The 17597-nt window shown below is 37.1% G+C and overlaps 2 protein-coding genes across 2 annotated transcripts in view; one reads left to right on the top strand and one right to left on the bottom strand.

Annotated features, from left to right (window-relative positions):
* Positions 1-12830, bottom strand: part of LOC110453394 (membrane-bound transcription factor site-1 protease-like) — a 35819-nt gene extending 22989 nt beyond the window's left edge. The window contains exons 1-14 of the mRNA XM_021502322.1: positions 12806-12830; positions 10998-11329; positions 10198-10349; positions 9082-9187; positions 8654-8817; positions 6976-7044; positions 6455-6503; positions 5393-5509; positions 4683-4792; positions 3691-3807; positions 2889-2956; positions 2116-2218; positions 1155-1231; positions 588-662 (exon numbers count right to left, since the gene is read on the bottom strand). Of these exons, the coding sequence (XP_021357997.1) occupies positions 588-662; positions 1155-1231; positions 2116-2218; positions 2889-2956; positions 3691-3807; positions 4683-4792; positions 5393-5509; positions 6455-6503; positions 6976-7044; positions 8654-8817; positions 9082-9187; positions 10198-10349; positions 10998-11169 (1379 nt within the window). The 5' untranslated portion in view covers positions 11170-11329; positions 12806-12830. The remainder of the gene's footprint in view (positions 1-587; positions 663-1154; positions 1232-2115; positions 2219-2888; positions 2957-3690; positions 3808-4682; positions 4793-5392; positions 5510-6454; positions 6504-6975; positions 7045-8653; positions 8818-9081; positions 9188-10197; positions 10350-10997; positions 11330-12805) is intronic.
* A 124-nt stretch (positions 12831-12954) lies between these two features.
* Positions 12955-17597, top strand: part of LOC110453389 — a 16420-nt gene continuing 11777 nt past the window's right edge. Inside the window, exons 1-2 of the mRNA XM_021502313.1 lie at positions 12955-13065; positions 14268-16671. Coding sequence (XP_021357988.1) covers positions 14279-16671 — 2393 coding nt within the window. The 5' untranslated portion in view covers positions 12955-13065; positions 14268-14278. The remainder of the gene's footprint in view (positions 13066-14267; positions 16672-17597) is intronic.

Here is a 17597-nt window from a genome sequence, read left to right as displayed (position 1 = left end):
TCCCATGAATGCTTTTGATTAAATATGATTGATATCCAGTGCATAGTTCTACAGAAGAAGTCGTTTATAGCAATCTAGCCAAATTGCCCCCTTTTTGGCCCCGCCCCTCAGCCCCCTGGGGGGTCAGCCCAACCATTTGTACAATTTTGAATCTCCACCACCTAGGGATGCTTCCAGGCAAATATGGTTGATATCCATCTCTTAGTTCCAGAGAAGAAGTCGCTTAAAGCAATATAGCCAAATTGCCCCCTTTTTGCCCCGCCCCTCAGCCCCCTGGGGGGTCAGCCCCACCATTTGTACAATTTTGATTCCCCACCACCTAAGGATGCTTCCAGTCAAATTTAGTAAAATTCCAATCAGTGGTTAGGAAGAAGAAGTCGTTTAAAGAAATTGTTGACGGACGGACGACTGACGACGGACGACGGACGGACGGACGACGGACGCCACGGTATGGCATAAGCTCACCTTGGTCCTTTGGACCAGGTGAGCTAAAAAGGGTACTACCTTTCTATTCTTGCATCAATCCCCGAGTTCATAACATTAACTGTTTGTAATCCAGACCTACATAAGACGATAGGTATGCTTACCTGTACAGTAGGGTGATAGCCCCTACCACAACAGGGGAGGCAACACTGGTCCCAGACAGCGATCGACAGCCACTCCTTCAAACCGGAGAGAAGTTAGGTTTAGAATTACAAAATCACTGAGAGCTTTATAAATAACTAAATCACCTGAAAACAAGAATAGATTAAGCATGATAATCATATCCCATGAACTCCTGTAAATAGGGCTTAAACTTCATTAAAAAGCAAGGCCGTTTTTGTTTAACCCACCCATTGAACCGGCTGCACCACAGGTGTTCGTTTATTAAATAAGGTCGGACCTAGTAATCTGATGCTCCTTTCAGGCGAGCCTTGACAAAGCCTTACATGGCCTGCATAAACATTTGGAGGTCCGCCAGGATTTATAACCGAAACTGTTATACCGTAATCAAAAACGAACAAACCGGTTGTTCATCAAAAACGAACAGGCCCCAAAAATTATCTAGTTAAGAAACTATATTTCTAATTCGGCAAGAGTAACCCATAACATAATAATGTATTACAGGGAAATTATTCGCTGTGGTTCAACATTCACATTTCTGGGTAACTTACTTGAGAGCTGATCCCCTGACAGCAGAGCCGTATGTGACAATGTCTGGTTTGACGCGTCCGTACCCCTGGGGTAGTTCCTGTTGTGTGACAAGTAAAACAGTGGTTCTTTCCATCAATCCCTCATGACTCAGTCAAGTACATTATATCCAAGCAGATAATACAATGAATCTACATACAGTGCATACAATCTCTGGTATTCCACACATCAGTAGCCAGTCGATACCTTATATCTAGTTAATATAGTCTCGCACCTCGGACAGGGATATCCCACGTGATACCCCATGCTAGATTTTTCTATCTTGTCTGATCTGTCTGGCATTTTTATGTGACATTGCACGGAATTTTCACACAGGGATGTATCAATTCATGTAATAAAAGCTTGAAATTGACATATGTTGTTATATGTATTGTTTTGATGATGTTGGATTCCTGATGTTGTAGAAAAAATACTATCTTCACTGTGAAATATGTTTTTTTCTGTGCAAGGACGGACTTTATTTTGATGCAGAAGCGTAGCTTTAGTAGTGAATTGGCCATATTTATTTGAGGCCCCAGATGTGATACTTGTAGACTTTAGCGATATTGATTTTTTTCTTTTTTAACTAAAAGGTGCAAGAAAAAAAATTGTTTTACATGTAACTGAGTCAGGTTGGGTTACCTCCGTCTCGGACTAAGATTCTGTAACATCACAACTTTGGCTAAAGCCTCGGTTAGGATTACGTTACAGAATCTTCTCCCACGACTGAGGTAACCCGATCTCACTCAGTTACAGGTATTAGAGTTTATAAAATATCTAGCGTATAAACAGGAACAAATGAGTTTACTATCTCTAGATCTGATCACACGTATGATCAAATTTATTGTGAAGTCCCATATAAGGGTAAAATGTAAGAAAGTTATCACTTAGGACTTTTAATTAATTCTACTTCATGATTGAAATGATCGTCATATAGTCTCTTACCCATGTGGTCATTCCTCGAGATGAAAATCTGGCGATCTGGTTCTCAAAGTTGATACCTCCCACCCCGATCACGTCCATCTGATCCGCTGGGTTGTTTAGCGTACTGTGCACACGAATACAAACATGTCTGTTAGAATGGTGTTGACTTGTTTATCACACATTTATTACATAATGTACTGTTATCCAGTGAATACCAATGTCATATTTGTTTGCCTATTAACCCATGTAATACGACCTATCAGCCCTGTGATTGGTTGTAAGTTTCAATTGTTTCAACTGTGATGTCCCACCTTGGACAAGTTCATGACGTCACAGTCTTAGGCATTTGAGTCAAAATGGCGGCTTTTTAGATTTCAAGGTTGCATGAAAATTGCCGTTTTACACGTATAAGTGATCTTTAACATAGTCATTTTCATTTCTTATGAACTTTATGAAACTCGTCACGAATTTTTCATTTTAGCTCGCCAGAGGCTAGCTAAATTGAAAAATTCTGTAGACTTGTTTTATAAATCTCATATAAAATCAAAACTTGTGTAAAATCGTATATATATTGGCAAATATTCTAATATAATACTTTTTGATATATAATCTTCATAGGAACTAAAAGCCCCATGGGACCTGTAGAACTAAAACGTATTTTAAATCAAATTTTTTTCTGAACTAGAAAAGTTATAATTATTTCTGACATTAAAAGAGCATGGGTTTCTTATTGAGCCAAACAATTACTATACTAATTCTCGTAAGGCCTTAATTGAGGTTGTATATATACCTACCCATATAACGGTCCATCATTACCGATAGCCGACACCATGATCACCTTGTTGGCAGTGAGCTCCCATACCTGATAACATGTACAGAAATCATTAGACCCACCTCATTACAAACATCAGGACTCAATGGCATTACAATGGGAAACTGAGAGTTTGATTGTGACAAACAACAGCTGTCTGTTAAACATATTTCTTCAAATTTTCCGTCCAGTCACATTATACCAATGTACTGACAATGGGTGACCCAGTTGTTGTCCTTACCCTTAATGCTGAATGTCAAGCAGGGGGAATATTAACCATCATTTTTAAGAACTTAGTTATGTCCCGGCATGGGGACAGGACCCATTGCCTTCATCACCTGGATAAACGCTCAATGTTTAAAGCCAAAAGTGATATAAAGGTATTGTCAAGCAAGGCACTAGGAAATAAAAGGTAGCTAGAATTACAGAGAAGTATAAAATCCAAATGTTGCAATGGGTGCAGCAGATTTATTTTGGTCACTTTTATGTCCCTAGGTAGAGGGCACAAATACAAATCACAAATTCTGCAGGGGGTTCCCCCACATTATCGCCTCTTACATTCATGCAGTGGGTAACAGCAGATGTATTCTTTTCTCAATCCCCAACCTGTAGGGGTCCATTTTTGAAGAAATAAGGAATGTGTACTGATAAATTTGTCTGTACCGGGTATATAAAAGAAATTTTGTCTGGATATAAAAAATGTTTTCCAGATAAAAACCTACTCGTCTGTCAATACAATCTACCTGTCTGTTCAAGCAACCTCTCCGCCCACATACATAACCTACCTTATCCACAAAAGGATGGTCCATGAAGTCAGGGCCCCCGATACTGAGGTTGAGGACGTTGATTTTCTTCAGAATGGCGTAGTTGAACGCATCCAGGAACCAGGATGTATAGGATACCTGTAAACAGTTACAATCGCAGAACATGTAATATGTAACATGAACCAATACAACACACTACAATATTTTGATCGACTTGTGGGCCAATAAAGACCAAAATCATTCACATAAAGGACTAGAGACGTTAAGGGTAATTTCCGGCCTCATCAGGGATTTAGAAGAAGTTGTCATATTCGTAGTCTGGGATAAATGATGGAAGAAAATTTGAAATTTCAATGGACAAGGGGTGTTAATGGTAATTTCCGGCTTCATCAGGGATTTTGAATAAGTTGTTATATTAAATTTTGTAATCTGGGATAAGTTAAGGATGAAAAAATGAAATTTAAAATTCATTCGACAACTGGTATAGGAGATATGGCATATAAACCTGCATTTCTCATTGTAAAATGCGTGAATATTGTATATTGTGCGCTATTTACGCTTTATTGTGAACATGTATTATATGCCACATTGCACATCCTTGTAAATATCCTAAAACAGTAGCTAGTCCTGACAGAAGTTCTGCTAGGACCAGGCACCAGGCTAGTGGAATTCTACATCTCTATCATGATCTGTACAGTATCCAATGATTTTGTGAGCTATATTGCTAATGAGAAAACTAAACTACACAAATTTAAGTTTTGAGCAATGCAGTGCAAAAAACAAACAATAATTTGTTTTAAGTACCACACTTTTAAAACTTTGACGCTGCAAAATTTGAGTTTCATATCAATTCTCCATCGTCTGATGTTAAGAAAATTAAATCCAAACAGTAATTTCAAAGACGGTTTGAAAAGTCATTCAAACTTCACATTCAAACAATATTTTCTGCTGTCAGATAGTAAAAACAACATGCTATATGACCACAAAGCGGATATTTCAGAATTTATCCCAACCTGGTTGTTTGTGAATACTCTGAAGACGTAGATCTCAGAATCCGGAGCAAACCCGAGGCATTCCCTGGAGCTGGCTATCACTCCTGCCACAAACGTACCATGTCCAAGACCTATAACAAGTTCAATAGAGAAAACCTGCCGTTGATTTTATGTTTTCTATAACTTTTCAATGCATTAATTAATGTATCCTTGAAATTAATACTTCAACATCCATTTAAGGATCCCCGTACCACTGCCAAAAGATGAAGCTATGATGACGTTACTCTCACAAACAAATCTATGAAGAGCAGATAACTCTGCAATACGAAAAGACAGAATAGCTTTGATAAACCATTTTTGAAAAGAAAAGTATACCTTGGGGGACTGTTATAACAAAATAAGGGAGATGCAATAAACAAAATATAATCAACAAAAGTGTTCAGATTGTAAAATAGTCTACTGGGCCAGACCAGGATTCAAACCCTGGACTTCAGATTGTTATACCATCTCTAAAACCGATTGAGCTATCTGGACAACAGAAGTGTACAAGCCATGTGTGCTAAGTTATATCCAAACGGGGAGGTTACTGTATATAGGAAAAACAGCACTGCAGTGGGACAGGGATCCTTAAATTATTTAAGATTAATTTATACATATTCTTATTGCTGATTGAGTTTGCAGAACAATCTTTGAAAATCTTAAATAATTTTTTTACGAGACAAAACCATTACCATCATCCAGTGTTTTCTCATTAGTCCAGTTAGATCTGTCTTTAATCCTGCCTTTTTTGAAGTGGGGGTGATCCTCTGCGAGTCCTGTATCGAACACAGCCACCCTCACCCCCGTACCTGGAACAGAAAACAGGCATCATTACTACCCTATTCCGTCTTTTCGTATTGCAGAGTTATCTGCTCTTGTGAGCAGATATTGATTGTTACGTCATTTGTTTGTGCGAGTAACGTCATCTTCTTTTTAGTAAACGACGTAAATTTTCTCACACAAACTAATGACGTAACAATCAATACCTGCTCACAAGAGAAGATAACTCTGCAATATGCAAAGACGGAATAAAGGTACCAGTAGCATAGTAACAATGTTATAACACAGTAACACTGTTCCCATAGTAACATTCTGTAACCAGTAATGATGTTCCCACCATAACTTCACCACACCATACTACATACATTCCTGGCTAGTAATCTTGCACATGTAGGTAAGGAAATAACGTTCCTGTGAAACATAAATATGGCACAAATGTTTTTAAAACTTAGCATGTATCAAATTAAATAGAAATGAGTTCCCTATTGAAAATATCATTTTAATATTATAATTCTGATTAGATAAACATTCTGAAAGTGCAAAAGAATGCACATGTTTCCTGCAATCTTGTGCATCAATTTTTTACTTGGTAACTGATTTCATTCAAACAATGGCCTTGTTCAATTCATTTTTTTTTTTATATTTGAACAATTTTGAAGGCAGATGGGGAAATTGATTAAAGCACCTGTAATTGAGGCCAGAGCCTAACTGATATAAACTAAAATGTAGAAGATTTAAAAACAAGAATTTTCATATCCAGAGTTAGATTACCAGAACAGTCTGCTTGTCTGTAATACACTGAGGTGACCAGAAATACTGGTAAACTACAATTTTCTGCAGATGGATGAGTCTTTCTAATATTAGGATATCAGGACCTAACTTAAAATTTGTTTTGTCTAACCTTAAACATAGACTGACCATAGGTTTGTCATCATAAAAGATTATTGAAGATTATTGAAGATTTCATACTGTACCTGTGTACCCCATGTTCCACAGAATTTCAGCCTGGAGAGCACTAACAATCTGAAAAAAATAGCATAGTATATAATAATAATAATAATAATTTGAGGTTCTTATATACCGCTTTATCACAGCCTAGTTCGTAGGTCGTCTCAAAGCAGTTCACAAATTATTATCCATGGTTATAGGGCCTTTGCAACCAGCCAACATCTTTCTCAACTCGCTGGGGAGCATACAGCCGGTGCTGCCATTTTGGCGCTAACAGCTAGCATTCAACAATTCTAGCACTGCCCAACCACATACTCATTAACATCAGAGTAAACTGAAACAAGGGGAGTAAATTATCTTGCTCAAAGATACAACACAGTGCCATGCCGTGACCCGCAACCCTTTGGTCACGAGCCCGGCGTGCTACCACTAGACTACCATGCCTCCTAATATAAGTATATAATGTATTTCAATACTGGGTGTCCACTCTATTTCAAGACATGGTAAATATAATGTGTATTTATACACTGTACGTGTGCAGACCTACCTGCTTTGGGACAGCTCTGAGGAGGCGTCTGTTTCTGTAGCGGACCGGTGAGTGCCAGTATGTTGCGCTCTGTAAACAGACGACAATCACATTCAACAACTATATTATGTATCTTTGATACTGGAGTAGGATAAATAGACTAGATAAAACTGTGTTTTAAAGTATATCCTCATCTTAACAGAAAATATACCCTGTCAATTCTTATAATCTGAGTTTCAAAACTATATACCGTATTTATCTGCAATAAGCCCAGTTCTAAATATTGCAGTTCATAAGAATTACCAGCAAATAATATTTCATTGTCCTGTAATAAGCCCCCCACCCCCGGCTTTTAGTCAAGAGATTATGTGTTAGCCCCCTGGGCTTATTGGAGGATAGATACGGTATATAAAATTCTACTGTAACAGTGTTAATCATTTTATTTCCAGAAAATCCTTACTTTTCACCATTTCAATTCTGAATTCTTCAGACTTATTTAATTTGCTACTCTAAAAGTACAAGACAGGGTTGACACTCTGGCTCAAAATATGGTTTCACCAAAATCAATATGCCCAAAAGAAAGCTTGGGGTGTTTTAGTGCTGCAGGAACCAAACCCATTATGCACTCACACAAATGTGCTTTTATCTTGTGCATTCTGGTGCATTTAAAATATAGTATAATGGTAGAGTTAAAAGTAGTAAGTAGAAGATGTTTACATTTCAAAGCTCTTTTTGCTACTTATATATAGCAAAATGAAGAGATGACCCCAATATATAACATCACTAAACCAATAACAATCATGTTTAACCCTTTCACCCCTATGTAACTTGAGTGAACTCTACCATGCATTAATTTGGAAGAGTCCATTATGGTCTACAGTGGTGAAAGGGTTAATATACTATGTGACTTATGGACAGGCGATGACGCATAAAAATATGTGTATCTCACAGTTGTCTACATTATCCTTGGACAAACAGTATTTCAATCAAAGCAATTATAAATTTGTACTTTTTATGAGAGGTGCAGGGATTGATGCAGAAGCAAAAACGACTTTTTTTTAGTTTTTGAAACCAACTTTACAAATTTAAACAATTATTTTGGAACCCGTCCAATCCACCCCTGCCATATTATCAAATAAATGTGAAACATGACTCTACACCAGATACAGACTGTGATAATTTCCCATTTTAACATTCTTGACATACAAGCAAATAAATGTGAAACATGACTCTATATACAAGACACAGACTGTGATAATTTCCGATTTCAACATTCCTGACACACAAGCTGTGATAATTTCCCATTTTAATGTTCTTGTCCCATGACTAAATGTAAAACATGACTCTAGACCAGACACAGGCTCCGATAATTTCCCATTTTCTTGTCGTTGTCAAATGAATTTTAAAATGAGAAATATGACTCTATTCACAACACAGGCTGTGATAATTTCCAATTCTAATGTTCTTGACACACAAACAAATGTGAAACATGACTCTATACCAGACACAGACTATGATAATTTCCCTTTTTAATGTCCTTGTCACATGACTAAATGTGAAGCATGACACATGTTCTGATAATTTCCCATTTTAATGTCTTTGTCACATGACTAAATGTGAAGCATGACACATGTTCTGATAATTTCCCATTTTCATGTTTTTGTCACATGAATATGGTATATGCAACATGACTCTATACCAGAGATAGACTGCGGCGATTCCCGGTTTTTTTCTGGTCACACGAGGCTTGGCAGGGTTCATCCTTGCCAGTACAGTTACACTGTTTGTCCTCCCCCTTTTCTTCCACATTGACCTCCACCTTGTCAAAATCTCGGTTCGCCTGATCCTTGGAGTGACCCATGTCTGAAGAAAGTTACAGAAGTGGCAGAATACAACTTTACAAATGGACATTATAGCTTTTTTTAAATCAAATACCTAGGTACTCAAATTTCTGTATTAACTAAATGGCAATTTTTTTAATTTTCATCAATTTTCATGATTTCTAAAAATGTCCTCAGCCCTTATACCGTATATATATAAATTGGAAAAAGAACAAAATCAACAAAAAAATTGCAATTTTATAAGTTTGTCCATTTATATAAACATAAGATTTTCTGTATTTTATACCTGGTACAAACTTGAGGGTCCTGGTCACCTGTTTGTGGGGCGTGACCCGTCGAACCAGTGGGTGGTCCTGTAGACCCTCCACCCCCGCCCTGCCTCCATCACTCAACTGTAACATAATACAGGGTATTACAGTTTTTTATATGCGTCAGAGCATCTGTCTTCAACACACAAGGTATGCTGGAGATTACTTATAGTTTACATACATACAATTTCACATCCTTGCCTTTCTGTACTTAACCTAGACTGGCTACAAGCCCCTAACTTTTTATGAAGAATTTTTCTGCTATATTTGCTACATTTGCTTATATCCCCTAATTTAGATCTATAAGAGTTCTTTTTTTTTTATAAATAATTCAATATTCAAGAGACAGGGTAAGTACACTTAACCACTCCATTCAATATTTGTGTCTTTTGTGTATTCAATTAGGATTGAACAGGTTGTTTTTTTCCACATTTACGCCTGTATAATTAAATTGATCTATAAATACAGATTGATACTATCCATATTGCCTTGTGACTTCATTTTAAATATGGATGTAACAGATTTGCATTCATACTAGCATGAATGTTATAAAAGACTGTGCAATATGTATATTTATGCTGTATTTGCAATGTATATTTACGTTCATACTGGCATGAATGTTATAAAAGACTTGGTGCAAAATGTATATTTACAGTTAGCCTGAGGTTCCGCTGGCCCTGGCACCAGACTTAAGACATTTTGACAGAAATTAGATGCCTGGTGTGGGCAGATATTTATCTGTCAAAATTTTTAAGTCTGGCATCAGGGCCAGAGGAACTTGGGCTAATTTACAGTATGCTTCAAATTCAAAGTTATAATTGGTCTTCATATGAATATTCTGATATAATGTGGCATCAAAGTTTCTGTATCATTATGACAAGTGCCAACCATCCTGGAACAGCCTAGCATCTTCTAGATGTTTGCTTCTGACACCAAGTGCATGTTTTCTAAGACAGGGGAAGAAGAGTCAAAATGAAAATGATCCAACTGCATTCATAGCCTTATGAATGATTGTGCATGTCAATAACTTTTAACTGTCCACCACACCTTACACAGCTCTTAAAATTTTACTTCTCCAAACACGTAATACTGACCTTCACCACTTCAAAGTCACTGGGATAATCATTGGCTGGGTTGTGTCTCGGCAAGATTTTCCAGGACACTACGTCCGAGTTATGGAGGGCCGCTGTCAGGTAACGTTTCCTTGTTTGTGCTTTGTAATATCCATTAAATGACACAATGTATTCTAAAAACAAAACGAATAATCATATAGTAAGCCTTTAAAGATATACATGTATACATACTAGTGCTGTGTGTAAGGATTGTGACGATACGCTACATATCACAATACACGACCCATGATACGATACGCATACTTGTCGCAATTTCTGTACAAACCTGTTACCATAGTTTTCCTGGATTTGAAACAAACCTTGAAATGAAACAAATATTAAGTATTTGTATTCCATGCAGAATTAATTTTTATGTTCTTTTTATGTTTATCTTCTTAATTGTATAGCATTTTATTTTGATAATAACATTTCTTTTCAGTGATAGAAAAAGATGAAATGCATGCAATTCTGAAATTAATTTTACTGATTGATATTGAGAACACTCCCACCTACTCTGTTTGATTTTTACCATTGAGTGGACACCCTGCATACTGATCGGTATCCATTTTCCAGCAAGCACACTACGTACTTAACCTTTTCACCACTGTGGTCCATAATGGACTCATCCAGATCAATGCATGAGAGAGTCTACTAAAGTTGCTTAGGGGTGAAAGGGTTAGGAACCCTACCTACATTGGACCGACGTTGGCTCTTCTCCCCTTTATTGAATCAATTCATATTACATATGAATAGAATCGAATACACCTGTTAGATATACTTACCATGTTCAATAACTTTGCTTCCATATTCGATCTTGACATTTTCCAATGGAGAGGTTTCGTTACATTTCCCATTATCCGACAGCTGACTTCCAGGTACAGGTAAGAACAGCAGAAGTAATGTCAATAACATCACGGTCCGTCGGAACGACTTTCCAAATATCTGGGCATACATTTCTATGAGATGATGACGACACAATTAATGCTACATTTCTGAATTTAATTTAACCACAATTTTTTTGTGCAATAATTTAATGATGGAAATGTCATGTTTGAAAGATGGCTTCATCGAAGAGGGCGATGGCATTTCCATTTCGCTTCATGTATGGATGAGGCTGAAAAATATGCAAAATAAATTCATGTCAGATTTGTGAAACGGTTAAAATTATATGTGTTTATTGTTTAATGTCAACCTTTTTCGTCTGTGTACTAAATTAATTCCAATACGTACGTTGTGCACGTCTGATCAGTCAAACACTATCCATGTATTACAGAATTAAAGACCATGTTTCTTTCACATGAAATGATGTATATGTGTGGTCTCTTGAAAGACTCCTCTAATAGATCTTTTTTCAAAATTTCTTCAAGATTTACATTTATTAAAGATTATGTAAATATATATATAGCCTTTTGAGTAGGGCCGTCACAATATATTGCAATATCATGAAGTATGTACATGCAGCTAATTTTCACCTTTTTCACCCTCTACAATAATACAAATATATCATGACAGTCAATATTAATACTAGTTAGTAGACAGTTTACCCTATATAGCAATTACTTGTGAATGGAAAATTCACCCTGGGCGAATACAGATTTTACAAGTAATGGGTGAATATTTGTCTGATCGAAAATTTCTCGGTAGGCAGTAGTACTAGTATTTTTCAAAAGCTTATTTTGATGCATCTAGTGCTAGGTGTTTTAACTTTGCAAATGACTACAAATTAAAATACAGACATAAATGGCCAATAACCAAATGAACAGGCTTTTATTAGTGGTGCAAATTTCATAATCTGTTGCTTTAATGAAATTTTAAATACAACTTGTGTGATCAATCCATATGAGATTATATCATTCTGACAATAGCTCCTTTTTAAATTGGTTAAACCCAATAAACAAGTGGAATTGGACTGAATTAAGCACCTTTTTCTTCCTACAATATTTGGGGATACATATCATCACAAAACATTCTTTCTCTATTACAATATTTTGTGATACATTATAGGCAAAAATAATGTTCTCTTTAAGATTATTAGTATGTTAGTAGCAATTATTTTGTTGCTTAAAACCACTTTGTAAACTACCTAAAGACAATTAATTGATAAAACATTATCATTTGATCATACACGTACAATATGGAACATTTATTCTCGGTCATTTCTAACTTTCCAGGAAAAGAAATAGGATGTTTTGGATCAAATTTTAAGGCAAAATATTACTGCCAAATACTGGGTAGGTAGGGATTTCGAACTCTCAACATAACATTTCTGACAATGAATACCGAAAATACACGAGTACCCAAATGAACAGAATCCAGGACGGTCTACATTTAATTTTTATTTGACCTTAATAATTTTAAAACACACAAACATTGAGTAACCATTTTTTTGTGTGTATTTTCAATTTTGTATCACCGACGACCACTGTTTATTAATCAATAACAAGGTTTACTTAATCATATTGAAATATTTCACGTAATCGTATATTGTAATAAAAGCAACCGTCAATAAAATGCCATTGGTATACGTGTGATTTTGCTAACATCAGAAAAATAACCCGAAATACCATCCTCCTTTTCTTCAACAACTTACTAATGGCAGCCATTTTCAATTAATCACCTTTGCGTACTCTGATGTAAGGAAATTTTTGATTGGCTGATTGTAAAGATTCCTGAAATTTGTTATTTCGGAACTCATCTAGGGTTTTGATTGACATAGTAGCCAAAGTAAGAGGAATCCGAACTAAAACCCATCAAGCAATATGGCGGAAGAAAGTTTGGACCTTGGGAATGACACCAAAAACTCTAAATTTGCCCTATTCATCTTCTATGTAGACATAATACATTATAAAGGTAAGTTTTTAATTGATTTTAATATGGTGTTTGAGTGTCTATGGGAATCAAAATTGTCATATTATGCGGAAAACCGTTTCTGATGTTTGCCATTTTTTCTAATATTTCGTAAATTTTAACAAGGCTAAATTAACAACCATGATTGATACCGACTGTTTACAATACTCCTAATAACGGAAAAGAAATTATCGTCGACGTGACATTTTATTGAACAGTATTATATTGGATAACAGTAACTACTGATTCATTTATGCCAGTATTAGTCGTATTGATATCGATGTGTGCGTAATTGAAAATGTCAGAAACGAGACGTATTAATTTAGTCGGATAAGTTATTCCATATCTGCTGAAAAATGTGTGATTTAACGTCACTGATATATTATATTTTTTGTGTGTATATTTACTAACAAGTAAAGGTTTTTAATTCGCCTCGATTCTATGGAGTAGGTTTTGAACGAATGAAAATTATATGAGACTTGTACTAAAACAGTAAATAAACATGAATGTTACATATCATACTCCAGACTATTTACCAAATAATGGTTTGTTTGATCCTGCACACTTAACTGGTTGCTCAACTACAGTAGTTCTGCCAAGTTAGGTTGAATGAATTGTATCAATCATATTCGTACCCATTCCTACTGAATTCTAGCCATTTTGGTATCAAAGAATTTGATGATTCAGCAGCACGTTTTTGTAAAAGTGAAAAATCTTAACATACCAATTAAATCAGTATTGCACTCTCACGGAACCCAAAAACACATTACAAAGTTTAAACATTAAAAGTCCAAGATCTAAAAATTCTCAAAAATATCTTGGTACTGAAACAACCAAGTCTTTCTTAAAAGACCCACTAGCTACTGTTCTTACATACAGTTGCTCTTTAAATATATGCTCAAGTCCTACATGAAAAAACATTAATCCAAGAATCTAAAATCTACCAGCTAGCGAGCCCTCGTCAACCCATTCACACATTCCCCCTATAGTACTGGTAAGGTGAATAAAAACAGACGAATACAGACTGCTTCCTTTGCCAAAAAAAAAGTTTTATTTTTCCAAAATGAAGAAAAACAAGGAATAATTCACAATTTCAATACAAGTAACTGTAAAAGGTGGCTGTAAAATTCAGATAGAAAAAATACAGTATTCAAAAATTTGCTGGAATGTCTATTTACTGGTATTCATTTATTTTTCCATTCCAGCTACAGACTAGATGGCGACTGGAGAGACCAGCCATGTAATAGCCATTGAATCTGAAGAGGTCAAGAACAGTGTTTCAGTATCTGTGCCTGTGGTCGGCTTGAGGGTACAGCTGCAGCAAAGCAATGGTGCAAGAAGTAAAACAATGACCGTTGAAGGCACTGATGTAGGTACAGATGGTACTACAACCAAACAACCGGATAACAACAACAGGCAACTAAACCACACTCCAACAAAAAGCGACGATAGTCCCGCGACTTCAATTCCACCTGCCATAGCAACATCGTGTCATAATGATCACTTGTACTCAGATTTTGATATTCCAAGCCTTAGATCAAATGGAAATCAGAGTTTAGATTCTGGAAATGAAAAAATAAAAGCAATCTGCAATGGGGAAGTAGATTCCATGGCCGAGGAAGCCATGGGGAACAGCAATGGAACTGGATGTACTATCGGAAGTTCAGATGATATTAAAACACTGAACGGATTTGTCATTGGAAATGGGGGAATGGAGGATCAGGGGTCAAAGGGCTGCCAAGCAGTTAGGCCGAAAACTATCTCCTGGAGTCGATTGGTCAAACAGAGAAAGGACAAAAAAGAGAGAAACAAAAAACAAAACAATATCCGAGACCAAAGTCGAGGGGAGGCATATTTATACCCAGAAATGTATTCTAGTTCCGAGGAAGATCTGGATGATATTGTTCCAGTGCCAGCAGAAGACTCAAAAACAAGTACCAAATCACAGGCACCGAAGTCATCCAGTGGGGGAACTAACTGGAATTTACATTTAGTCTGCGAAACAACAGACTCGGCACAGGAATGGACCAGGCCATTCTCGTCTAAGAGCAGTTCAAGATGCAACAAAGATGGCATCGCCAAACCTGAGTGCATCGTCAATGGAACTGTGCCGAGTAGTGAAAGTACAGACAGCAACGAGTCGAAGACCTCATCCACAGGAAGTGGGCAGTGCCCTCCCTTTGATCCTGTATTGATGGTAAAGAGTGATTGTATCCTAGCCCCACTTGCGGTGCCAGAGGACAGTGGAGGATCTTCCCTGTCAAGTGGGTCGGACTCTAATTTTAACCCTGATGATTTTCTCTGTGATAATCTTGACTATTGTTCATGTGGTAATGCTATGTGTAGATATTCCCAGTCCCAAACTAGTCACGGTCAATTCGCTTCACAAGTTGTAGAGATGAACAACATCTCGTGTGAAGAAAATATGCCAAAACCTGAATCCGAAATGAGATCACCTTTTATGCCGTTCTTACCAAATGCACAAATTCAACAGCTTCCACGCCCTGCTAGCAATGACAGTTTAGACGAGATCGGTGACTACATTGACACCGATTTTCCATCTCAAGCCAGTCGACTACTGTTCGCCTGTAGTTCCACAAGTTCCTCCTCTACCTCGTCTGATGAGGATGAGGGGTATGGGGTAAATGCAGAACCTCGTATTCCTGATTTTTCAGAGCGAGAGGAAGATAGAAATGAATTGCCTGTCCCCAAAGATGAGCCTTTACCATTTCACGAAGGAAAAGCGAATGGACACAGGGAAGATGAAAGTGAAAGTAGAGTTCTGTTTTTAGATGATTCTCCAAGTGATTTAAAGCTCTGTGATAGATTGTCCAATCATGTCTGTTCAAAAGACAGTGATCACGACTGTAAGACCAAGCCATTGTCCAGGTTGGACAGTTGTACAGGTAAAAGTGAGAGTGGAAGTGAGGTTGGAGGTCAAATAGAGTCCGACTCATCCGTTGTGTACTCGCCGGAGACCGACTTTCTAGAATTTGTGGACTCTGATCTTCCGGGATCTGCAGGACTTCACCAGTCCTTTTCCTTTGTCAGAGATGCCGAGATTCTAACCCCATTTTTGTCTGATGGACGTTGCTATCCCAACAACTGTGATAGTGTTCATCAGGCGTCTCTGGCTAACAGCTGTGAGGAAATGCTGGCAGAGGGGGCAGCTTCCCTCACTAATAATCTCAACTACGATAGATGCTGCACTGATTTTGACGACTTCGACAACAATATGGAGAGGTATGATCCACATCTTCACGTTGATAATGAAAATTTTCACACCTACTGTAACCCAGATTTATGCAAACAGGATAAGGTACCCGGTGCAAACTTTCAGAATTCCGCCAGCAATCGTCGGGAAAAGGTTTTCTACAAAGCCGCCATGGACAGGGAAAACAGGTTATCGTCGGGATCCTCGGACGAGGAGGAAAATGTCTCCCAGAGTTTCATGAGAGATGTGGCTTCCAACTTGGAGGGGCAGGAGAACCATGCACCCCAGAACAGCAACACGGAATGTATGTACATGGGGGACCTGGAGAATCTCACGCACGCCCTACAGAATGCTGTCATAATGCAGCTACCACCCAAACTGGAGGAATCCTCAGGGTATGGTCATTACGTATACATTTAGTCTAGCAGTGATTTTTGGGACTCGGATATTTGAATCTTGGACTCGTGCTTGTTTGTAGGACTACCCAACTTTTTGATGAGAAGTTGAACCCATTATAATTTATGAATATCTTTGTAATTAATGAGACTTATCAAAGTTTTGAAAAAGCTGCTTAGGAATAATCGCTTGAAAAAACTTCTACAATAATCACTGGGCTAGTACATAACTTTTCAGTATTAATAAAGAAATATGGGTCATGTTCGCAGTTTGTTTAAAAATCTGCAGACTACTTCTTTAGATATGATATATATATATATATATATAATCCCTACATACATGTAGGTCATGTTGTATTCACCTTCATAGGTTTAGAGTACTTCTAAGAAAAATAGGTTTACATACAAATTCATTGGTTATAATTTATAAACGTCCTTATAATGAAATATATACCATTCTCCAAATTTAAGGCAAGCCATCATTATTAGTTCACCTGGCACGAAGTGCCAAGTGAGCTTATGCCGTAGCGCGGCGTCCGGCGTCCGTCCGGCGTCAATATTTTACTTTGAACGACTTCTTCTTAATAACCAAAAGGCCTAGGGTGTCAATATTTGGCCAGAAGCAAACTTGGATGAAGGGCTACAAATTTTGTTAAAATTAATGACCTTCACCTTTTTTCAAGGTCACAGGGGTCAAATATGTCAAAAACTTTAAACATCTTCTTCTCAATAACCAAAATGCCCAGGGAGATGATATTTGGCCAGTAGCATGCTTGGATGAAGGGCTACCAAGTTTGTTCAAATGAATGACCTTCAATTATATTCAAGGTCACAGGGGTCAATTGTATTAAAAAACCTTTAAACAACTTCTTCTGAATAACCAAAATGCTCAGGGTGATGATATTTAGCCAGTAGCATGCTGAGAT

Source organism: Mizuhopecten yessoensis, unplaced genomic scaffold (assembly GCF_002113885.1).
Source record: "Mizuhopecten yessoensis strain PY_sf001 unplaced genomic scaffold, ASM211388v2 scaffold7283, whole genome shotgun sequence".
Lineage (NCBI taxonomy): Eukaryota > Metazoa > Mollusca > Bivalvia > Pectinida > Pectinidae > Mizuhopecten > Mizuhopecten yessoensis.
This window is presented reverse-complemented; position numbering and strand designations above follow the sequence as displayed.